This window comes from Melospiza georgiana, chromosome 1 (assembly GCF_028018845.1).
Source record: "Melospiza georgiana isolate bMelGeo1 chromosome 1, bMelGeo1.pri, whole genome shotgun sequence".
NCBI classification, from domain to species: domain Eukaryota; kingdom Metazoa; phylum Chordata; class Aves; order Passeriformes; family Passerellidae; genus Melospiza; species Melospiza georgiana.
The window spans coordinates 93,838,986-93,863,719 of record NC_080430.1 but is presented as its reverse complement, the minus strand read 5'-3'; the positions used below and the strand labels follow the sequence as shown (position 1 = coordinate 93,863,719).

The 24,734-nt window shown below is 37.8% G+C and overlaps 1 protein-coding gene across 1 annotated transcript in view; it reads left to right on the top strand.

Annotated features, from left to right (window-relative positions):
* Positions 1-24,734, top strand: part of LOC131087332 (dynein axonemal heavy chain 5-like) — a 149,278-nt gene that overhangs the window by 81,242 nt on the left and 43,302 nt on the right. Inside the window, exons 54-64 of the mRNA XM_058030916.1 lie at positions 1,182-1,388; positions 1,476-1,718; positions 2,359-2,513; positions 4,207-4,871; positions 6,042-6,322; positions 6,690-6,905; positions 9,443-9,610; positions 16,626-16,844; positions 19,348-19,524; positions 22,899-23,093; positions 24,331-24,486. Of these exons, the coding sequence (XP_057886899.1) occupies positions 1,182-1,388; positions 1,476-1,718; positions 2,359-2,513; positions 4,207-4,871; positions 6,042-6,322; positions 6,690-6,905; positions 9,443-9,610; positions 16,626-16,844; positions 19,348-19,524; positions 22,899-23,093; positions 24,331-24,486 (2,682 nt within the window). The remainder of the gene's footprint in view (positions 1-1,181; positions 1,389-1,475; positions 1,719-2,358; positions 2,514-4,206; positions 4,872-6,041; positions 6,323-6,689; positions 6,906-9,442; positions 9,611-16,625; positions 16,845-19,347; positions 19,525-22,898; positions 23,094-24,330; positions 24,487-24,734) is intronic.

Genomic DNA, 24,734 nt, shown 5'->3' with positions numbered 1-24,734 from the left:
GTTAAAAACATTTGACTGCAATTTCTGAGCAAATTTTGCTTTGAGAGATACAAAAAATATTAGGTATAGAATGCAATTTGAAAAGAACAAAACTGCAGCATAGAAATGTATGTCAAATTTGTTCTTCTTCTGAGAAAAGTGGAGGAGAGTGGTGGAAAAATAGGGATTTGTTAAATTCCTGTGCAGAAAAGGTTGGTCAGGATTTCAGAAACAACTCACTATACTTGGTTTACACAGAGAAATAGAGGAACTTCTGGTGAAACTATTGACTCGTCACTATTGGCCAATATATTCAACAGAACTGGTGCTTATTAATACTAATTAACTTCCTTTCGTAGGGAAAATTTAGCTTTTACTAGGTTGTAAGTATTTTCCCAAATACTGTTTTCTCAAATCTTCCCTTCCCTTCCCTTCCCTTCCCTTCCCTTCCCTTCCCTTCCCTTCCCTTCCCTTCCCTTCCCTTCCCTTCCCTTCCCTTCCCTTCCCTTCCCTTCCCTTCCCTTCCCTTCCCTTCCCTTCCCTTCCCTTCCCTTCCCTTCCCTTCCCTTCCCTTCCCTTCCCTTCCCTTCCCTTCCCTTCCCTTCCCTTCCCTTCCCTTCCCTTCCCTTCCCTTCCCTTCCCTTCCCTTCCCTTCCCTTCCCTTCCCTTCCCTTCCCTTCCCTTCCCTTCCCTTCCCTTCCCTTCCCTTCCCTTCCCTTCCCTTCCCTTCCCTTCCCTTCCCTTCCCTTCCCTTCCCTTCCCTTCCCTTCCCTTCCCTTCCCTTCCCTTCCCTTCCCTTCCTTTCCCCTCCCCTCATGAACCTTTCCTCAGATGTTCTTGGAAATGACAAAAGAAAATAGCAGACATGATCTGGAAGAAGGAGCAGGAGCAACACCACAGGACAGGCAATATTGACATTTTTACTGTGATCTTCAGTGCCATCATTGGCTACCCTTCCAATGTTTCTGAGACTCAAAACATTAAAAGAAACTCAAATTAAATCTATGTGAAATTAAAGAGATGGTTGTTGCTACTGTAGTTTCTTCATTTTATGGTTTCCTCTTAAATGCCAAGCATGTATTTCTGCTTTAATGCAAGACCAAAGTTTGTGAAAATATCCACATTCACTTTCAGTTAATAATAAGTAGAAAATATTTTTATTTAGCAGTTATTTGAATATAGCTCATGATGTTATTTTGTAGATGTTACCAACTCCAGCTAAATTTCATTACATCTTCAATTTACGAGACCTCAGTCGTATTTGGCAAGGAATACTTACAGTTACTTCTGATGTCTGCCAGAGCATCAGTGTTTTGGTAGCCTTATTCCAACATGAGTGCAGACGTGTTATTGCAGACAGGTTCATCAGCCAAAGTGATAAAGACTGGTTTGAAGACATGATGAGGAAGGTAAGCAAATAGTATTTTAGTATTTGCCACAGAAAGAGGCCAATGACCTATTTCATTACTAATGCAACCCTTAATGTATTGTTGCAGATTGTTTCTGAGGAACATGGTCAAGATGTGTTTGGAGATAAATGCACGGAATTATACTTTGTGGATTTCTTGCGTGATGTCCCGGACACTGCTGGAGATGAGCCTGATGATGCAGAATTGAAGGCTCCTAAAATTTATGAGCCTATCCCATCTTTGGATTACTTGGCTGAAAGATTACAGATGTTCATGCAACAGTACAATGAAACTGTCAGAGGATCAAAGATGGATTTAGTATTTTTCAAGGTATTAATGCTTGTAATTGTATTAATACAGAAAGTGCCTGGTCTTTTGCACTTAGTGATACATAGGTCTTGTAAGTTTCTATCACATTATTTTGGAGATGGCTCAGAACAACTAGGTTGTTTATACAGTGCGTGTGAATGACTGAATGTCATCTTGTTTTCCTGAAAGTCACCTCCTTGTCAAAGGTCTTGATGCACAATTCTTTCTTCAACTTTAGTTTGGGTGGTTTGATAGAATAACTGCAGCAGTTGAATGAGAAATGCCTACAGTGCACTGGTATTTTACTTTTGTCAGTCTATATAGAGAGCATGTAAATAGGTCAGCTAAAAGGCTGGAGGAGTCCTTTCTACTTTTCCTTCTGTCCCCTAAGGGGCATGCCCTCAGCCCTGCTGATGACAAACTGTGCATATGACATTATTTCATACAAGCTTGATACAAGGACATTTCTCTTGGGCTAGCCCTGCTGCCCACTGAAGTCAGGGGGAAATCTCCTGTTGATTTTGAGGAGTACAGGACTGAGTCTTAGGCTCCAGAGAAGCCATCTAGCTGTTGGGCAGCAGTTGCTCGGTGACATGCCTCTAGGGGATTATACAATGCATCATTTTTGTGTCTCTTCATCCCTTTTTCTCTCAATACACAGGATGCAATCGTCCATTTGATTAAAATATCACGGATAATTCGTACTCCACAAGGAAATGCATTGTTGGTGGGTGTAGGTGGATCTGGAAAGCAGAGTCTGACCAGACTAGCAGCATACATTGCTGGACACGAGAGCTTTCAGATTACTTTAACAAGGTAATACAATGCAGTGTGCATGGACATTTGCTCCTTAATTTGCCATAGAAATGAACTCCTCACAATCAGTTTAAAGAAATGCAAACATCTCAAACATTTTATCCCTCATTCTAAATGACATTTCCAGTCTTATACAGCCAAACCGCGTTATGACAATTTCTGTTAATGACTTAATATTTTGTAGTGCTGGAATTCTGTAATTTATGGAAATTTGAAGTGAAAGGGAGTACTACTGCCTTCCTTCTTTGTCTCTTTTGTCATAGGGTTTACATGGCTAAGTAATAAAGACCAGCAGAGTGTATTCTCCTTTGCAAACTATTTAAAATGCTAAGAAGTATTCTTTAGAGAGACATATCAGGTCTATGAATAATGTTATAAGGCTTCTGATGAAAGGAAAGATAAAGAAAGACATATCACAGTCTCTTCCTGTGTCCCAGAAGCAGAAGAAAGGAACACTGAGAACAAAAACAAGGGGGGAAAGAAAAAACCCAAAGTGATAGAACAGAATCCCTAGATTTCCAAGATTAATAAGACAAATATTAATAATGACAATGAATATGGAAGGAGGAAGAATGAAATTAGCAGTGAAGAGTGGATGCTGGGTCGTGTTTTGTCTCTAAGTATAATTTCCCATAACTGGTGTTAGATTATTAAACCAGATACACTGCTATTCTGATTCAGTAGAGAAATTCTTATGTTCCTATCAGAATGCCACAAATCACTGTAATTACTGTAGCCAACACATACAAAGAAGAGCTGGAGAGTTTTTCAAGCTCTGAAGTACTTGCTTTATGGGTATTTATAGAGCAGAAATAAAATGGAGCTGAAAGAGAATTGGGACACTTCCTGTGTGGCATATTTAATATGTGAAGAATGGGTCATGTGTGTATTGCACAAATTACTTATGGCTTTGAAGAGATTCTTGGAAATAAGAGACTGGTTACAAAGAAAAGAAGTTTCTAATTTCAGCTCTAGTTGGCTTGGGACAAAATCTGCCATTTTATCAACATTACTTTATGTCATTTTATATTGCACAATCTGAAATGTGTAGTTGAATTTGTGTGGATTTATCTGAATCTTGCTTACTATCTGCACCAGCTATAAGACACATAACAACAGAACCAGTCATGGTCTCCTTTTGCAGTAGAGCTGATCAGCCCAAGTGATAATGTTCATACATAATTTCTGGGGCTTGATTTTAGTTAAACCATATAACGCAATAAACCCCTCAGTTTCATTCTCTTTTGTCTCTTAATGATTTCCTTTAACCTGCTCTCAATATCTTCAGAAGATAATCCAGCTGTATTTACCTAATGGTTACAGTTATCAGAACCTACTTGACAACTTAATCCAGCTGTATTAACCTATTTCTAATAAAGAATTTACATCTGCAAACCATGGGGATACAAAACAGCATCAAAAATGCCTTAGATATGGTATTGCTCTCACCTTACTTTTCCCCAGGACATTATTTTGTTGACTCCACCTCATTTCACATGATTTATATTACTGATCATTCACTTTGGGAAAATGTTTATGAAAAAGAAACCTAAAAAATATTATCAGGACCTATGGTATTAAGTTCTTATCTGGATTTTTTTCTTGCCTCAAGGAAGCTGATCCAGATGATACATATCTCCTAAGGTGATCTGTAATTCTTGTTCTCTCTTTCCTTAACACTTTTCTATTCCAGAACGTATTCCACCAACAACCTGTTGGATGATCTGAAAATGTTGTACCGCGCTGCAGGTCAAATAGGAAAGGGTGTTGTCTTTATATTCACGGACAATGAAGTCAGAGATGAATCTTTTCTTGAGTACATGAACAATGTTTTGGCTTCAGGTGAAGTCTCAAATCTTTTTGCACGGGATGAAATAGGTGAAATCACACAAGACCTGATTCCAGCAATGAAGAAGGAGTACCCAAGGCTTAGTCCCACTGGTGAAAATCTTTATAATTACTTTCTTGCTCGAGTTCGGAACAACCTGCATGTGGTTCTTTGTTTTTCTCCTGTTGGGGAAAAATTCAGAACTCGTGCACTCAAATTTCCAGGTCTGATTTCAGGCTGTACCATAGACTGGTTCCAGCACTGGCCTAAAGATGCTCTTATAGCAGTTGCACAGCATTTTCTAGCTTCTTACCATATTGAGTGTACAGATGAAGTGAAACGGAGTGTTTTTAACACCATGGGAACAATTCAAGATATTGTAGCTGAAAAATGTGTTGAATACTTTGAACGATATAGGAGACAGACTTTTGTCACACCAAAATCTTACCTGTCCTTCATTGGAGGTTACAAAACTATTTACCAAGAGAAGTTTGCCAGTCTTGGAAGTTTGTCTGAACGCATGAGGACAGGTACTGTAAAAGCTTCTTGATTTCTCTTTCTTTCATTGTTTTTAAAAGGATGAGAAGAATCTGAATAAAAGGATGTAAAAGCAGGATTTAGATTGTGAGCTCTCATTAATTTGGAAGCAGACTCAAATATTTTCAGCTGTATTGTGTGTGATTACAAAATGTGCAGAGGTTTTGTTTCCATGAACTTTATGAATGTGCAGATTAAAGAGGACTTTTGGAAATAGTATTGGTTAGCAGTTAAAATATTTGAAACTCCTGCTTTTACATGTATGTATGACAAGGCACTAATGAGATCCTAGTTTTCACATGTAAGCATGGAATGAATAAATCTGAAAAAAGGTAATTAAATGCTCATATTCAGTTCCTCTGAAGAATTTTTTAAAGAAATAGGTATATGCCAAAGGTACAGTTTTAAAAACATTACTCTGCACATGGTCATACATGGTAAATAATTAAAGAGTCTCCTAAACTGAATGCTATTTGGAAGTGAATGTGAAATTAAATTGCAGATTTTCCCTGTGTACACTAAGTCCAAAGGTAAAGGGTGGCTGGCTGTCTGGAGGAGCAAATGTGGGGGTTTTTGAGCTAGAAAGATATATATGATGCATTTACATTCAGAGACATGCATTTATATATAAGGATGTTTATACTTAAGAGATTTTCTCATAATTTGTTCAAATTATTGGAGCATTGTATTGCTCAAGAATCTTAAGGTTTTTTTACCCCCATCTCATCTGGATCTTCATGTAATGTTGAATTTAGAAGCTCAGCCTACTCTCCTTGTGTCTTTGCTTTCATTGCCAGGTTCCTCCTCTTGGTTTTGCACAGAGTACAGCCTAGTACTTTTCATGTTCTCATGGATTTCAGAGATTTCACACACAATTCTTAAGACTGTCATTTCCATGCTAATATTTTCAAGCATGTGTTTAATATTTAGTCTCCTTCTCATGTATAAGAACATAAATAAGTGATCAAGTGATGGATTCTGAATGCTTCTACGCATAAAAAAAAAAAATCCCCTGCTGAATTTTGGTGTTCAATCAATGGGATTACTCACTGGTGTTCCTAAACATGGATCTGAGCGATTTATTTTAAATATCCACATTGCTTCACTGAGGTTACTTTCTCCATAGGTCTTCCTGTTGCTAAAATGGAATTTGTCCACTACAGGTCTTGCAAAACTGATGGAAGCTGAGGTTTCTGTAAATCAGCTCTCCAACGAGTTGGTTATGAAGGAGAAAGATTTGGCTATAGCCTCAAAAAAAGCTGATGAAGTTCTATTGGAAGTAACTATGAAAGCCCACGCTGCAGAAAAAGTTAAAACGCAGGTGCAAACAGTAAAAGACAAGGCTCAGGCTATTGTGGATGACATTGCCATTGATAAAGCAGCAGCAGAAGAGAAGCTTGAGGCTGCAAGACCTGCACTGGAAGAAGCCAAGGCAGCCCTGCAGGTCAGAAGCAAATATATTCTGAACATGCATGTAGTTAATAATTATTATGTGAATATGACTTACGCTTCTAACTTGGGAGGATACAGGGGATTGAAAGAATGGCACCAACCTGTAAATCCTTGTAGAAAAAGCCCTGAAAACTGAAGAGGGGAAGAGGTAAGATGGGCAGTACTCTATGGTCAGGTAATGAAGCAGTCATAGAGTGGGACTACCTTTAAGGACTTTCTGCAGTAGTGCTTCTGAGGGACCTGCAAAACTGCAGTCCAAAACTGCAGCATTGCATGTACAGTCCTCCCAAAAGAAAACCATTCTTTGCAATTGAATGACTGTTTAAATAAATAGACTATTTTCTTCTATAACTTTTCAGACAATAAAACCTTCTGACATTGCAACTGTTCGCAAACTGGGTAAACCTCCTCACCTGATCATGCGGATCATGGACTGCGTACTGCTTTTATTCCAAAGGAAAATAGACTCAGTGACACTAGATCATGAACACCCAGGTGTGAAGCCATCATGGACTGAGGCTCAGAAGCTAATGAATAATTCAGGATTTCTTAGCATGCTGCTTACTTTTCAGAAGGTAAGTAATTAATAGGGGCACTACTGCTTCAATGAGCATCTTCAGAGTTTGCATGAGAGTGTCTTCTACCATCAAAGGAGGTTGGAAACAGTTTTGTCTATCTATAGTTGCAGGTACTTTGTGACAATTCTTCATTTTCATGGGTCATTATCTCAGTAATTTTTCTCCTGGGCCATGCAGTGGCTTCTAGCAAACAGCAGTATCCCAAGCACTAGATCAAATCTTGAGAAGCTGAGTGTTATCTTATTCAGGCAGTTCCTGCTTCTGAGTAGGAATTTGCCTTAAAAGGGTGCACTCTTGGCTTTTTAATAGCTCACCTTCTCCAGTGCTACCAGGCCTGTTTGCCTGTAAGGCACTTGACAATTCTGTCACCAATTTGCTAGGGAGCTAGCAGGAAATAAGAAAAAAATGAGCAGGAAAGGTAATGAGAGGATTGGGGAACTTTTGGGGTTCTTTCACAAGAAAAATAGTGAAATGAAGAATAATCTTATTATCAACTGTAAGAAAAATAAAAGTGAACAGATTTTTATTTCTATCAGGAAATAGAAACTTTTGCAAGGTTGACTGAACTGTGAGACAAAGGAAAATTCTCTATAGGGAAGAGAAGAAAGATGTCACAGGTAGCTGGACCAGAAAAACACCCAGGGTAGAATATGAAATGGCAGAATCATAGCCCAACTTTATAATTCAGGAGACCAAGCAGATTTCAGCAAAATGTGACTTTCCTGTAATGTTGAAGAACATACTTTCATTCGTACACTAATGCTTTAATCTAGTTAGCTGTGCATTTTTCTGATGCTTTTTCTAAGCTACTGGAGTGTTTTTGTTGTGAAGATCATTCTCACTATCCCCAGGAGCCATTTCTCCCAGAGAGCCGTATTGTGGAAACTTGCACTGCCTCTGTAGACAATTTTTTCCTGGGGCTGTCAGTCTGGTCACTTTTCCAAGTGCTATCTCCACTAAACAGAAAGAGGAAATTAGTTTTAAGATAGGAAGGACTAATTATGCCCTCCTTACTCAAGTTTCTGTCTAATGAGACTTCCAGAATTTTGGCACTTATTAATAGTGCATGTATTCCTGCTGGTAGTTGGCAGCACATTTAGCTCAGGGGAGTCAGAACAATTTCTGTGGGACTGAGTTCTTGCAGGAAGTGATACTGGTGAACATGGAGTAGAATATTGGACTACTTCAATCCCTCATGAGGTCCTTTACATGCTATTTCTCATTTTGAGTATATATGACAAGAAAGCTCCTTGTGTCTCAGTAGACTACATAGCTTAATTGTTTGTGAGATTTTTGTTCTTTCCTAATATGTTTTAGGCAATAACAATTAGTGGATGAAGTTCATTGAGTTCAAAGTTAATTACTTAAAAGGAAAAGCATGACATTTTCCAAGCTTTTGAGCAGAGATTTTAGGCCACTGCTGATTGATCTTTGCTTCACCTTTGCTGGCTTGTTAGCTCATTATTTTGAGTAGGAGAATAAAAAAGTCAAAATTTTTGTCCAGCAGTATTTTACATTTTAGCAAACGATCACAGTGAAAACATCACTATGGCTGATCTTGGGAGTAATATAGTGAATGTCTTTTTATTAGAGTAGCTAAAGATCAGATAAGTACAAGGCAGTCCTTCTGCTGTGCAGAAAAACAAGAAAAGGGTAAATTGTTTGACAGTATGAATGGTGGATGATTTTTAGATGCATTAAAAGAAAGGCATTAATACATTGCCAAAAAAAAGGGAAGATTCTGAACATGTCTATTGTTAAGCAGTCATTTTTAGCCTGTATAAGCTTTTCTACTTTCTACCTTGCTCAAGGAGATGAATTCCATTTTCTTCTGACACTTACATAATTATAGATTAACCACCATCAAAGATCTGGCTTTTCATATTCTCAGCAGATTGTGAAAGGGGAAAAAAACCCTGGGATTAGAATAACAGCTGAAAGAAATTTCTTTCATGGTTAAAGAAAAGGGTTAGCTTCAGTGAAGTGAAGACAGTGCCTTGCAGTTTCGCCCTTTTCCTTCTGAAACCTGCCTGTTTGGTTCCTTTAGCTGTGTTCACACCAGTGCCTGTCTGATGCCATGGTGAGATTGTTTATGGAACTAGACTAGAAGAAAATTATCAGTAGTTTTCTGACTTATATTTCTGTCATAACAGTTTCCAGACTAGATCACTGAGCGTTGGTGAGGGTATTAAAGATGGGTCAAAGAGAAGAAGGTGTAGTGTTGTAGCAGCAATAACTTAGACAGCTTAAGTTGTCATGGAGCTACAAGCACTAGGAACATCTGTAAATGTGTCAAATAGGGGTATTAAATGCCAACTCAATTCAATCTGTTGCAATGGAAGTAGGAGTTATTTTCACGGGTACACAAAAACTACTAAACTGTCCTTTGTAAGAGTGAAAGGCAGCAGCATTGCTTTGTTGATTTATTCTGTGAGAAGTGATACCCCGTGATTTTAAAAAAGAAAATGTTTCTGTGAAGCAGACCTTTTTCAAAAATCCATTTTAAAAAATAATTTTTCCTTTTTATTGACTAGGACTCAATTACAGAAGAAACTGTGGAGTTTTTAGAGCCTTATTTGGATATGGAGGATTATAATCTTGACACTGCTAAAAAAGTGTGTGGAAATGTAGCAGGTCTTTGCTCATGGACACAAGCAATGGTTTACTTCTATGGTATTAATAAAGAAGTTCTTCCTCTAAAGGTATTTCATATTGATAATTTTATTTTTTTGAGAGATTACTATAGTCAAGTGGAAAAAAATGTCATGTTATTTTGGTTATAAAAAGAGATTCTTGTTTCTTCACACCCGGTTGCTCAGTCAAGCACACAGAGGTTTAATATGTCCTGGCAACTTTTTCCACTTACACTCAACTACCCTGTGTTACAGCTTTAACTTGTGTGAACACAGTAAGCATTCAGTTGGTTCTTTATAGAACCTGTCTAGCTGTGCATGGGAGATAGTGATACCTTCTCTGCCCTCAGAGTGTGTGCCAGGCACTATGGCTTCAACAAAACTCCTCAGTCCTACTGGCCCGGGAAGGAACCCACTCATTGTGGTCATGATAGAATCTGGGAGAGGAGAGGAGAGATTACTCTTGGCATAGAAACGTTCTTTAAGGAATTTAGCTGGAATTCATCTCCCTAAAAATATTTTGGAGTTTCAGACTGCTACCTGCAAGTGTACATATGTGATAAAGTAGTTGTGAGGTATCTGTTTCTGGTTGAAACATTGAACTGAACTAGAAGGGGATCAGCCACTATTGTGTAAATTCCTACAGATAGCTTTATTGTCTTGGAAATGTTCCATTTGTGAGCACATTGAAAAGAAGAGTCTTTGCATATTTATATAATGATTTATAGTCATTGCTCCTGCAGTGAGTTTTATGGCTCTTTTCTGAAGAAATACATCCAATCCGTTATGCTTCCACTGCACTCGTGTTTGGTTTCTTATAGAATAAACCACTGTATCAGTGGTACAGTCAAAACTCTCTGCATAATCTTTTAGTATACCTAGACAGATCTGATTCAAATATGTTAAAAGCATATTCTTTTTTATTCAAGTAACTCAAGAGAGTGCTGTATTTTTGTGATATATAACTAGCTGTTTCATTTCAAATAATGGGATGTTCAGTAATGAAAACAGAATTTGAAATGTTACTATTGGGAGCTATAAAAGGGAGCAAGACCTTGGGGAAATAGTGGCTTTATATGCAAATGCAACCCTGAAAGCTGAAAACGTGCTCTTGTAGTTTTTATTTTAATATATATGATTTAGGATTACATATAAATTTAGCTTTGTGTTCATTCTTGTCACACTGTAGCTGATAAAAGATGAAACATACATATCTTGGCAAAGTGGTGCCTATTGTCAGGTACAGCAACAGTCAAAAATATTTTAAAAACTGAAGATGACAGAGGGAGGGAGAGAGGAAGGGTTTAAAGTATGCCGGAGATATTGCAGGAAGCAGTGTAGTGAGGCTAAGAAAATAATTGAAAATAAATGTACAATTAAACTGCATAAAGTACTAGCTGAGGCTAATCCATCCAGTGCTAAAAGCAGGTTTACTGAATGAATTAATCAAGCTCCGTTATCCTAACTGCTGTTCTAGGATATAAATTCCTTTCAACACCTGCAAAATAGATTCAATATATTTTTAAATTACATCTTAAGTGAGGCTCATTGCCTCATTTATCTTAACTATGACAACCTGTGAAAACTAATTAATAGTCGCTTATATTTTAGTGTGCAAAATTATTTATTTATAAATAGAAATATATATTTTAGTGTTCAAAAATTATGTATTATTAACTTATATATTTAGTGCACAAAAATATATAGATATATGATATATATTTTAGTGTGCAAAAACTTATATTTTATAACTTATATACTTAGTGTGCAAAAATTACCTAATTCCTAGGAATGGATACTGGCATTCTTTAGACCTGCAGCCCAAGGGTCATTAGTTGGACTTTCCTGTAAACCTTCAGCAGGAGGATGAGCTGTTCCTCCCCAGACTGATACCTAGTAAACCAGCCTGCTGCATTAACCTGAGAATTTTGGAACACCGTCTGCTCCTTATCTGTTATTTCAAGAATATAAGAGCAGAATGGAGAAGCCCTGACTTTTGCTGTGATACTGTTAGCCTCCAATTAAAATAATGTGTATAGGAGTATAATTTCCCATAGGGATGTCTGCAGTGACTTTAATTAAGTTCTCCTTATGCTGTTATAGTGATCAAGGGAAGTCTGTTTACAGTTTATAAATTCTGTTTGATATTGAGGATTCTCCCTGTCACACTCAGTTTTAAGTATGAGACTTTATTTCCTTTTCTACTTTCCTTTGTCTCCATGCTGAACTAAAAACCATAGCAAGCAATGAAAGGAAATCTTGTACCTGAAGAAGAGGTAATAGTCAAGGAGTGTTGAAATTTGATAGTTGTCCATTTAAATAAGCGTGTCCTTGACAAGGTGATGCCCGCTGGGCAGGAAAACAAGCATGCAAGTCTGAATCCAAGGCCCACAATAACTGTAGAAGGAAAGAATATACTTTGGTGTGGGGGATGAAGGGAAGGATTAGGTCACCTAACAAAACAGAGTGAGGTCAGGACATGTAACTGAACAGAAAATATGGAAAGTCTTTCACTAGCTAGTACAGATAGTGAAAAGCATATAAGAGATATGTTGTTTTGGTCCCAAAGAATGGTCATTGATAGCAAAGAAATTGAGCCCAAGATTTTATTAATGTCACTCTTGCAGGGATTTGTTTGCATGCGCACATATGTATGTGCAGGTGTATATATATTTTTTAAAATACGTGTATATATATTTTTTAATATTTGTATTGTTGAGGTAAAAACACTGTTTTTGGATTGTCTGCAAAACTTGTGTATGTCTTTGCCTTTTTTACAATCTTTCCCTAAGTAACGGTGGATACAAGTGTATCATGACGCTGAGTCTCTGAGAAGGTTGACCCAAAACCAATGAAGTGTCTATAGGAAAAATCTGCAGTAATCTGGGACAGGAGTAGTTTTGAGACAGCATGTCCATGAAGAGTCTTCAGTCAGATGCCATGTGCCCAGAACAGGACTGAAGCAAAAAGCAAAGATGAGCACTTAGCAATTCCCCAGAAGGTCAGGAGCAGTGACAGAGTCCAAGAAGCCTTCTGGCCTAGTCCAGGAGCAGTAAGTGCTCAATGGACTGTTAAAACAGTGGACTTTGAAAGATGAAATTCCTTAACAAGAGAAGTGCTTACCTGTAGAGAACTCTGTAGTTTTGGATGCTTTTTTTTTCTTAATGGGATTCTCCTAGTAACATCTCCTCAATTTAATGAACAGCAGTTGCTCTTCAGAATGATTTGGGGTTGATCTGGGCATTCCATCCAAGATCAGGAATAGCATTAAATGGTATGAGGCTTCTTTCTGTTGGAGAAGTCATTTTTATTGAACTGCTTCCATGGATCAGGGTCAGATATACTTGGTACTTTGCAAATCGGAGTTTGCAATGGATCAGCGAGAGGCTTAATGTCTATGTCAATAATAATAAATTAAACAGTACTAGTGAAGTTTTGTAGGCATTGGAAAGTGATCATTTACACTGGTAAATTTTTAGAATGATCCCTAGTGTGATTTGGTCTTTGCTGAACAGGATTTTTCAGTAGTCTCTGGGCACCTTTCAGGTTCTGTCCTGGTCCAAGAGCCGTTCCCACAAGGCTGCCAACATGTAGTCATAGTGTTTTAGAGGGTGAGAGAGCTTAATGTGAGTTTTTTTATGCTGGTCAACATCAGTGCCAGAGAAAGGTCCTGGGCATGTTTCATTTAACAGCATAGCTGTGACTGTAATTATCTTTATTTGCTCTGGTTTTGTGTGCAATGCAAAAATGACAAGAGGGCAGGATCATCTCACTACCTGCTATGAAGTCCTCTCTGAGGGCAGCTTGGAAGAAGGCAAAAGAGCTGCTAAACTCTTTAGGCCGAGGCCCTTGTTGGCACAGGTGCTGTGTGTACCTGCCCCACACAGACACATGCAGAGGGCAGTAGCAGCACTGGCTGCAGCAGGTGCTGGGAGGATTGTCTGTCTGTCTGGTTCCCCAATGCCAAAGGCAAGGAAAGGCTGAAGCTGCTTCTCTCACACAAACCCAGGCATGTTCCAGGGTAGCAGCACTTCTCTAGGAGCACAGATCAGAGTGTGGACCTCTTGTCTTAAATCCTCATGATTCATCTGCATAAAATCTATTTATTCAGGCTTTCACACTGCATCCAGCTGGAACAAATTGTGTATCCTTGCTCTGCTGCGTGATGCAGGGGGATGAAATGAAGGGTGTGAAGCTTATTCACAGGGCAATGCCACTAAAATTAGAAAGGCTACAGTGGTTCTTAGTGATTGGGAAACATGTTTCCTTCCTGCCTAATAATGGCTGGAAATGTTTGTATGGAGCTGATTGCAGCTCTAATAGTCTTCTTGTGCAGAAGATTCTCTTTGGCAGCACAACTTGCCTCCTGCTCTCATGGCAGAGCTCTATACAGGAGGCTGCCAGCCAACCTGATACTGATGTCAATACAAAAGTTGTGTTTGTACCCATGGAATTTTGAAAACTTGAGTCTGAGGGGGAAAAAAAAAACAGGGAGAAAGCAAATTTCAAAGGGTCATCTGAACCAAGTAGTCTTTCTGCCTTTGAGAATCACATACAGGTTGGTCATCCTGATATGTTAGCTGTCAGTCTCATGCAACAAACCATTTTTCATCACATATGATCAAATAGCCTATAAATCAAACTAATATCATAATGTCTTATACTTTGTTATGATTACCCTAAAAGTGGCTGAGAACTCTGATTAAATTGTCTGTAAAATAGTTTCTTATTATATGTCATCTTCCAGAAAATCTGTAAAGTCTTGTGTAAATCAGTTAAGGGATTCTTTTCATGTTAGAATACAATATACTTTTTTTGTACTCGTCTGAAATATTTTTTTGATATCCCTACATCTTCAAAGCTGACAGCCTTTTAAGAGTTTTTAAGAATGGAGAAGTTTGTTTCATCAATCTTTTGCACTTTTCTGGGTAGTTTATTGCTGCTTTTCATATTTGCAAGGCATCATTGCTCATATGTATTGGGAGTTCGCATGCCCATCCTTTTCCACTGAGGTTCACATCCTGCTGTGATAAATGTCAAGGTGTTATATGAATCCACACAGTCAGGTGTAAGTTCTCTGTTGTTCCAGCTGTTCTGCCAAGGCTATTATTCACAGCCCTCCAAGGATCTTGTTTCCTGTGTAACTTCAGTATTTGTCGGCTAGGACTGAAACATTACGTCATAATATTGTTTCACTCCCATTTTTAGCCCTCAGAGAATTTAAGGATATGAGGATGCTCTGCAGTACGGAAAGTGGTGGGAAGAGGTAGAAGAGGGCTGGTGCATGGCTCCTTTTGGATCTCAGTAAGAAAGGCCTGACAACAGATGGCTGAATGAGGCATCTGCTTTAATAAGACAGAATAATAAGAGGCATCTGCTTTAATAAGACAGAATAATAAGATAGTTTGAATGGCCAAAAGAGAAAGTTTTCTCTTCATGGACAGGATCTGCTCTGCACAGGATACCATGGGCAAAACTATCCTTGCTCTCTCGTGCTGCATGAATGTGGGGTGTCCAGCATTTGAGAGAATGTAAAGTTTACTCACTGTTTGTCTTCTTCTTATGACTTTTTTAAAGGCAGTTGCTTATTAAGCTAGTTGTCAGGCCTTTCTTATTCAGATACAGAAGGAGTCCTGCACTCTCTCTACCTCACCCTTTCCCCTGGTGCAGGGGGGACAGTAACACTACGTCACCTCCTAAAAGCTCCTTTGCTACTGGAACTTTGCCCAATGGTCCAAGATTCACTAAAACATACCAGCAGTTGATCTGAAATCTGCTTATCTGGGTTTAATCAAGACTCACTGATTGAGCAGTGCTTATTTCTAGGCGATGTACTTTAATGTGTTTTTTGATAAACAGTGAGGTAAAAATATTTTGGCATTCTTGCATGATGGAAATTTTATGAGCAGCCATTTTACTGGTTCATCTGGATTCCAAAATATGTTTTTATCTCTGGGATCTGTCAACATAGCAGGTGGCTGCAGTAGATGAAATTTTACTGACAGCGCTATTCTCTCGCATATACTGTCTGCATATACCTAGATTGCTAATGTAGATGGGCAGAGATACATGGGATTCATCTGTATCCAATACACTTTTTGCAACATACATATACACAGGTATTAGTAACCTACTTCATTGATTAGTACAGATATGCTTCTGTAATTCCTTGCTCACAAACCACTCTTTTGAGATAGACCAGACCCCAACCCATGGTTATGCTGTTGATTAGGAGTTGTCCCTTAAGAGAGATGCCTTCTACTGCTACTTTTTGTAATAAAACAGGTTTTACAGATTCTTGGTTTCCATCTTCATAACTCTTATAGAAGAAAAAACCAAAATAAGATACATGATATTTAAACAAGCTTTTTTAAATATTCAGAGCAAATGAAAGCAACCTTTATCTGTAAGTGTGAATTTCATAAGAAATTTGTCAGGCTCTAATCCTTTGCAAATGTGTATGGAAATACTTTCTGAATTCACAGAATATTTTTTCAACCCTGTTAGGAATATAAAAGTTAAGAGGCCACATTTAAATGACTGGTAAGTCATCATGCAAATTTATAGAGAAATGTGAAAAAAGTCTCTGGAGTTTTACTTTCCAGAGGAGCAAAAAATACATTTGTTATATTTTTGTTGTAGAGGTAATTGATGGAAAAAGAGAGCAGAAGAATAGTATATGTTCTCATTTTTATTATTTTATAATTAATGAATACAGTATTAAATTTCTTTTGCACTGAGAATATATTACAGGAGGCATATATATAAGGCAACCAATTGTATATATTGCCTCATATATCTAGTATACAGCTATTTCAAGTGTATTGTGATTTGAAAACATTGATCATTGTGTGATTAATAGACCATTCTGAAAATATTATTAAAATATCTTAAGATTTCCTTGAATAACTATACTGCTATGCTTCTGATCCAGAAGTAAAAAGAAAAAAAACTTCTGTCATCTTAGAACATATATTATTTTTAAAAGTACCCAACACAATACAGTATGTGCCATTAAATGAATGTCATTTGCTTCTGCCAAAAGAATAGGTATTAACTACTCTTTACTTTTAAATATCTGTAGAAAAATCTAGCTTTGCAGGAAGGAAGACTTGCAGCTGCCCAAATGGAGCTGAATAATGCACAGAATCAGCTGGACGAGAAGCAGGCGGAGCTGGATGAAGTACAAGCCATGTACGACGCTGCTGTGAAAGAGAAGCAGGCCTTGCTCGATGATGCTGAGGCTTGCAGAAGGAAGATGAACAATGCCTCAGCTCTGATTGAAGGACTAGGGGGAGAAAAGGTATCAGCACACATGTGCATGTTTCCAGCACTAAGGAGGTGTGCAGTTTGAGAATGCTCCACAATGATCATAGCAGTGCTCAGCAAACTCAAGGCGTGGTGACTTCTTGATATCACATGACACTTCTTTTAGTTATACGTATGCTTGTTTTCCTTGATGCTAATGTACCTAAAAAAGTAAAGCAATTTCTTGTGTTAATTCTTCTGCATGAAGATTTATAACATATAATTCGTATGAGGATAAAGTTCAGATTTAAAGCCAAGGAGCCAAATTCCTTTTAGCTTTTTTAAGAAGAGGAATTAGGCTTAACCTAAATAATTGCCCTAAAATATTTATAAGAAGGATTACTCTCTTTTTCTCACCAAGTATACAAGAATACAAATTTGAAGCTTGACTAATTTCCTGAATTATAATTGAAGCTTAGGCTTCTACTGGAGCCTTTTACAGAATTATGGGCTAATTGTTATCCTCGGCACTGAGCTTGAAATTTACCTTTCCTATGCAGATCTTTCTGGCTTCAGCCTGAAGGTTTTCAGAGGAAGCAGGATACTCTTTTCCCCCCTCTTCTTATTTGCTTTGTTAATTCCTTCATTGATTTCACACAAAGTCAAAATTGATGAGAGTTCTGACTTCAGCCAGTGTGTTCTGTGAGGCCAGCACCTCAGCATTTCTTTGCATAGCTGCCCTTCAAATTACATCAGTCAAAAATCTTAGATGCTTTGTCATATTTTTTCAGTGAATTTCTAAATTTAAGAACAAGGCAAAAATAGGAAATTATAGTGCCTTATTGTGGGTTTTATGAAGCTTTGTTCTATGAAGTCTTGTAAGAGCTGTTATTCCACTCTACTTTTGAAAATCCAGACAAAAAAAATTAAAGACTCTGTATGGCACTTGGAGGATTAGGCAAAACTAACACTGGATTAAATGTGTATTTTTTTAAACTTGAAGCATGCAGGTCCTGACCAAGACTAAATGCAGAGTGATTGTAATGGAACAGAAATCTGGAAAGAAATTAATAAGCAAAATATGAGTTAATTATTTTAAATTATTTTAGCACATGAAAAATAATACTTATAAAATTGAAGCATCATGGAATAATTGAGATAGGAAGGGACCTCTGGAGACCATCTAATGCAAAACACATATCCCTCCTTCCCCTCTACTCAAGGCTCAGGGCATTTTTTGGTTGGGTTTTGAATATCTTCCAGGATTCGACCACTTCCATTTGCAACCTATTTCAGTTTTTGACCACTCTCACTGAAATAAAGGGATTTTTTGTGTGTTAAATGTAAATATCTTATATTCCAATTTGTGTCCATTGCCCCTTGTCATTTCACAAAGTACTAGTGGAAAGAGTCTGGCAATTTCTTCTTTACACCTTCCCATCATGTGTTTGTGCACATAGGTGCATGTGTAGAAATCCCTCCTGTACTCTAGACTCAAGTCTAAACCATCTCAGCCCAGGCTGCCCCCAAATTTTAGATTCCTGATCAGTTCTTTATCTGCAAGTCTTAGGTTAAGCAAACTGCCTTTCCCTCATTAAATCCTCACTTCACTGTGTTGAGAACTTTTGTCAATGCCTTCCTTAAAACATCAAGGATTGCTTGTGTCTTTCTGTGTTGTCCCTTCAGATACTGGGTTGTTGAAGTTCCCCATGTAGACCAAGGTCGGTGAATGGAAGGTTCCCCTCATCTACTTCTTGTTAACCACATTGTCTGTGACAGACACACACATCTCCCGTGCTGATCTTCCCTCTGATGCTAACCCATAAGGTCCCAACTGGCAAATTGTCCATCCTTTAATCTCCCATAATGACCACATGGATTCCACTGCCCTCTCACATGTAAGAAAACCCTTCTTCTCACCTTCCCAACCTGTCCTTCCTAACAAGCCCACAGACAGCTGATGCAGCTCTCCAGTTGTGGATCTCTTTCCATCATGTTCCCATGACTCCCATCATATCATGATGCTCCAACCAAGTGCAGAGTCCTCTTTTGTTCTCCATGCTGTGCACATTCCTGTAGAAACACTTCAGAGAGGAGCCCAGCTGAGATAATTCATATTCTATAAGCAGCATGAAAGCTGTCCCCAGCAGTGTCTGGTGAACACTTTGTTTTTGGGGGTATCCTTAAGATGGTCCTCCATTGGCCCTGTTTTGTTGATTACAAGGTTTATTTACTGTTTATCTCACCCCACACATTTTGTTTGCCAGCCCTGTCCCCCACTTCCTCACGTGACTCTTGGCCCTCCTCTGCCTGACACTTCATTCCTCTAAAGCTCTTCATCCAGCTTGGTCACAGAGATGCTTTTTCTCCACTTGGTCAGGTGGTTGCCATCACTTCCAAGCAAACTTGTACTTCTGAAAAGAATTATTTAAAGCAAAAAATACTCCTGTTTTGAAGAAAAATTATTTATCAGAAAGAGATAAGAGATAAGTTTTTTAAGTTAGATATTTGTGTTAGTTTTGTGTCTGCTTAAGCTAACTTCTTTACTTTCCGTACAGCTTCGTTGGACAGCAAGCAGCAAAAACTTTCAAAATCAAATTATTAATTTGGTGGGGAATGTTCTTCTGGCCACTGGATTTCTCTCTTATTCTGGACCTTTCAATCAGGAGTACAGGAATTTGCTACTCCAATTGTGGAGGAAAGAGATGGACAATAGCAAGATTCCATACAGTAAAGTAAGTACTCATGTTTTGTTCTGACCTTATTCTTTGCCTTGCTGAGAAATTATATGCAGAGCATTTCATTCCAGAAAAGTACATAATTGGAAGATTATATACAGGCTGTCACATTCAATCAGATTTTTAATAAATAAAAAATCTGAACAGTTGACAGCTGAGCTTCTAAACCAATATGTTTTAAATTCCTCTTTACACTGTCAGGCATTTCACAATTGGTATGTAGGACACTGCTCTGGCAAATCTGAGAGAGGAATTCTGTCTGAGATCAGCTGCCCTGGGAGAAATAGCATAATACAGGAAACAAAGTAAAATTTGTCAGCTTAGAATACACTTACCTTTTCATAAGAGGAGACATCACCTTTGCTCTTCTGTGTGTTATCAGTATATACCCTCCTGTCATGCCTTCTGCTGCATACCCACAACATTTAATTTTGTTTTATTTGAAGTGTCTTGTAGAAAGCATTTTTCAGGGCTTGCTCCAGTGTTAGCTTTTAAATCCATGCACCTTTGTCACCAGTGAGGCTGTTCCAGTGAGGCTGACGTTGCAGTATCTCCTTCCCTGGCCTGTGTCTGTACAGGCAGAGGTGGCCTAAAATGCAGCTGGAGCTATGGTCCCATATTCAGTTTCTGTTTCCTGCCACTTCATATTCTACCTTTATTAAGGTGAACAACCTGCATGCTGAGACTATGAGACAGGGCAGGATATCTGAATCTTGTCCTTTGCTTTTACCATTATGCATGAATCTTGTCCTCTGCTTTTACCATTACCTGCCTCAGGAGTGCCAGACCTGGCAGATGTTCTGGTGCAGAGGCTTTGCTCGTGGCCAATAACAGCCTGGCTCCTATTCCATGACTTTTAGGAGGTCTGTCAAATAATCTTCCCTGTAACTGGAAGATACATTCATACTGAAGGCAGAATTTGGGCCATAGTAATCAAAGCTGTCTTTCTGAGTAATCTGTGGTGTCTTCCACTTGGTTTTGTGAGTACCTGTGTACATTTTCTTCAGCAGTAAAGGCTGGAGAAATAATTCAGGGACTCTCTCTTCCTCTCAGCACAGGAGCTGAGGTATTAAGCTCAAACATTTTCTGTTTTCAGCTGTCAAAGATTTTGACAAAGCAGTTGCTGCTGAAATGTGCTGTGAGCTACTGAACAACCTGTGTACATCTGTATTATTGTGAAACAGCTAAAGGCAGATCTGCATCTTCTTTTCAGTGTTTTTGGGATTTAGCACTTAAAACCTCTATTAAGGAGACCTCTTTTCCATAAGGGGTTTGTTCACTTCATAGAAGTTACTTTTGAATATATTTTTTATTATTTTTAATGTTAGGTTGGCAGAATTCTGGTAGTGCTGATTAACCTTGACTTGAGAGAGGGAAACTTGCAATCCAGCCCAATTTATGCTGTGACTTAAAAGATGAATGACTCTGACCCACCCAGTAAAGCTCTTTGAAAGCTGCTGATGATAAAAAATATGTAAGGCCAAGATGGATTTATTAATAAAGTACCAGGAGCAGTGCAGTTTCAGGCAAGATTCTTAACCAATGTGGCATGGGAGTTATCCTACATACACTCAACCGAGGGAGGCTCTCTCCTGATCTCAGTGTACAAAATGTTCTTAAAAGCTACTTACTTTGGGGAGTATCTGTCAAGATTCTCACCATTTAAGGATAAGAAATTGTATATATAATGTCTTTAGAAAGCAATACATAAAGAACTAAAATCCTGCTTTCATGAGGGTATTCTGGCCAACATTACTGTTTGGCTGCATTCTTGAAAACTTAAGGAATACTTTCTTATGGTTTCTATGTTGCTCCCCCCTTCCTCCCCAGTATGTCTCAGTTAGATGGATACCATAGTTAATGAGTTTCAAAATGTATTTACCATTCTGTTTAGAGTTCCCATTAAAGACAGAATTATGATTTCCATCATAGTGTATTGAAGAGAGTTTTGACTTTTTCCCAGGGAATTAAGTGCTCACAAAAGGCAGCATATGGGCCTTTCTTGATACTTCACACTGCAGGAAAGAAAGCAGCTTTGCAGTTCAAGCACAAGGGTTGACATCTGCCTTACTTTGTCACAGACTAACGGACTGTGGGCGTATGAGTCATTTAGGCATAACAATTTACAAAGATCTGTTTAAAATTAGCCACTTATCTGTTTAGTTAGGCACTTAAATTAGCTGAGTTTCAGAGTTGCAGGGTGACTGATATTTCTTGCTGTAGGTAAGAAAAAGTTCAAAGCTGTTTAGATCCTACTCATCTGCTTAAGGAGCTAAATATGGTTTTAGGTTCCAATTGCTGAAAAAATTGCCCATTACATGCTTTTCTGTCCTTTGCACAAATGGAAACTAGATTCCTAAAATGTCTTTGTCTTCTGAGGATGATTTGTGTTGCTTCATTGTGAGTCTTCAATAATTTTAGAAGTAAAAAAATCAAAGGAGTGAAAAAGCTTTGGCATCTTGCAAACACTGTTATCATTAGGTATCATGATTGTATCACAACTCTCACAGTATTTGAAGTTTTGCTTTAGGCTTCAGATGCTGAATTATGTGATTTTCACTAGATTTACAGGCTTTTACCTTCCTTCTTTCATGTCTTTATTTTAAACATGTCTTTAAATAAAGCCTACAAGTCGGAATTGTTGAATGAAAAATGTAATGAGCAAATTAAAAAATACCTTCAATTTCATTATTTTTACAATTCTCAATCCTTACTAAGGTGCTTTTCTAAATTGGAATTTGGTTTGCTACTTTCAGCACTTTTTTCTTCACATACACATTTTTGAGAGGCCAGTCACTTTTCAGAGGGAATAAAATAAAGCAAGTTATTTGACAAGTTCAAATCAGACTTAAGGAGAATATGCAAACTGTGAAGGATTTTAGCTTAGCCTCAATAACCTTCCATGATAGTTCATGGTTACTGATCCATAGCACATCTCCACACTCTTCTCTTAGTCTCCCACAGCCATCCTGTACTGGGAAGGCACTTTCCAGCAGGTGGAAGGTCTTGTGAGCAAGATGACAATTCCACTTCAACTCGCAGGAAAAGTGTTTGCTATTAAAAACTGCAAAAAATCCGTTTGTCATTAGATATTGAACTGACTTCAGAGTTTTTCTGACAGTCTCTGATGGACATCAAAGCCTCAACAGAATTCACTTTCATTACTGCTCAACTGCAGTGATTGAGCCACTGAACTTTAAAGAAAAGAAACAGTAAGCAATAACTATCAAATACACTCCATCGTGCATTCTGATCAGAATACGAAGAAAAACCATAGCAGATGTTTTAGTATAGCTCCTCTAACTGGCACTAATTTTGTATTTACATGTTTTCTACTGGTACTGATTTTGTAATTGCATATTTTCTATTAGAACTTGAACCTTACTGGTATGCTTGTTGACAATGCTACAGTGGGTGAATGGAACCTCCAGGGTCTTCCAAATGATGACCTTTCAATTCAAAATGGCATTATTGTCACAAAAGCATCTAGATATCCGTTGCTGATTGATCCACAAGGTCAAGGAAAGATCTGGATCAAAAATAAGGAAAAGAATAATGGACTGCAGGTAAATAGTTAATTTACAATTCTTTAAAATCTGTGTGTCATTTGTGTGTCATCATGCTTTGGCCATATGTAATTTAAATCTGATGTTTATTGGTGTACAGCTATGCAGAAACTAAAACAAGACTGACAGAGAACCTGTACCCTATATCATGGTATCAATAACAGGGCAAAATAGTTTGCACTGATATGTTATGACATATCTATTTTTATAATGAATCTTTTAATTGCTTGCTGTAGTGAAAGAGAAACAAAGAGGGAAGTAAAAGGTTGTATCTCATTCTCCATCTTCCTGGAGATTTGTATCTCCTGCTCTGAGTTCTCCCTGTTAAGTCCAGGGGGAAAAAAGTTATGTCAAGATTCTAAATACACAAATGTTTAAATTATGACTTACATCTGGGATATTGTAACTTGCTATGGTCTTGTTAGTGTTATGCTGTTGGTCACCCAGACACTGGCTTTATCTCTCAGCTGAATTAGTAATAAAAATGAAGGGAACATGCTGTTTTGGTAGATGCACATACATCTGCATGATAACAAACAAAAAGTGCAGAGTGGTGGAACAGAGTATTAATTTTTAAATAATACACTGGTTTAATTCTGTGTAATGTGCCTCTAGATATTTTAATTATACCTTTTTCAACGAGCTTTGCCTGCAAGACAAGGATTTATTTTAAAAACATGTCTATCCTAATTTTTTTTCCTGGTAAAAAAACCACCTGAAAACCATAGCTTAAGAGATGCCTGGAAAGGTTATTCAATTATCATCTTAAATAATTATGTTAAACATATTAAATTTGGATAAATGAAAAGGAGTCTGTGTGACTTGTAGCAATTTTAAGACTGGTGGAACTGAATTGGAAACTGAATGTCTGATGTCAGATCAGGCCTCCTGTATAACACTGGCTCCCTTTCTGAACTCCATAAACATTTCCCTACTTCATATTAGTGTTTTAAGCATAAATCTATTTATATTTAGGAGATATTAAGATATTGCACTGATTAGATAGATATGCAGATAAGAAAGTAAATAGGTAACAATAAAGAAATGTAATCTCCTATCCTCTGAAGTTTAAAGCAAAGCTTCCATTCATGTCAGCCGAGTCAAGTTTTGGTCCCTAAAGTGTAGCCATTTGCATATATATCCCAGGATGAGTACAATTTTTCAAAGCTTCAATAGATTTTATGCTGTTTTCTGAGTGCTTTCAAATGCATGCTGAGTTGTGACTCAATCTGCCTAGGTTACAGCTATGAACCACAAGTTCTTCAGAAGTCACATAGAAGACTGCTTGTCCCTTGGCCGACCTCTGTTAATTGAAGACATTGGAGAGGAACTTGATCCTGCCCTAGATAACATCTTGGAAAAAAATTTCATAAAATTTGGTTCAGCACACAAAGTAAGATGAATTGTAGACATGAAATTAAAACCCAACAGGACAGATGCTGGGTATAGGGTAGTCTGAATACGGACATGATTTATTTGTACCTTTAAAACAGTTAGAAAATGAGTGGTGAACTCGTGGGGTTATTTGAGGGGCTTTTTTACCCTTAATCAGAAAGTTTTAAAAGTGTAAATGAAAACATTAAAAAAAATCATAACTTTTTTTTCATCAGACAAAATAACAGTTTTTCTGAATTCAGCTTT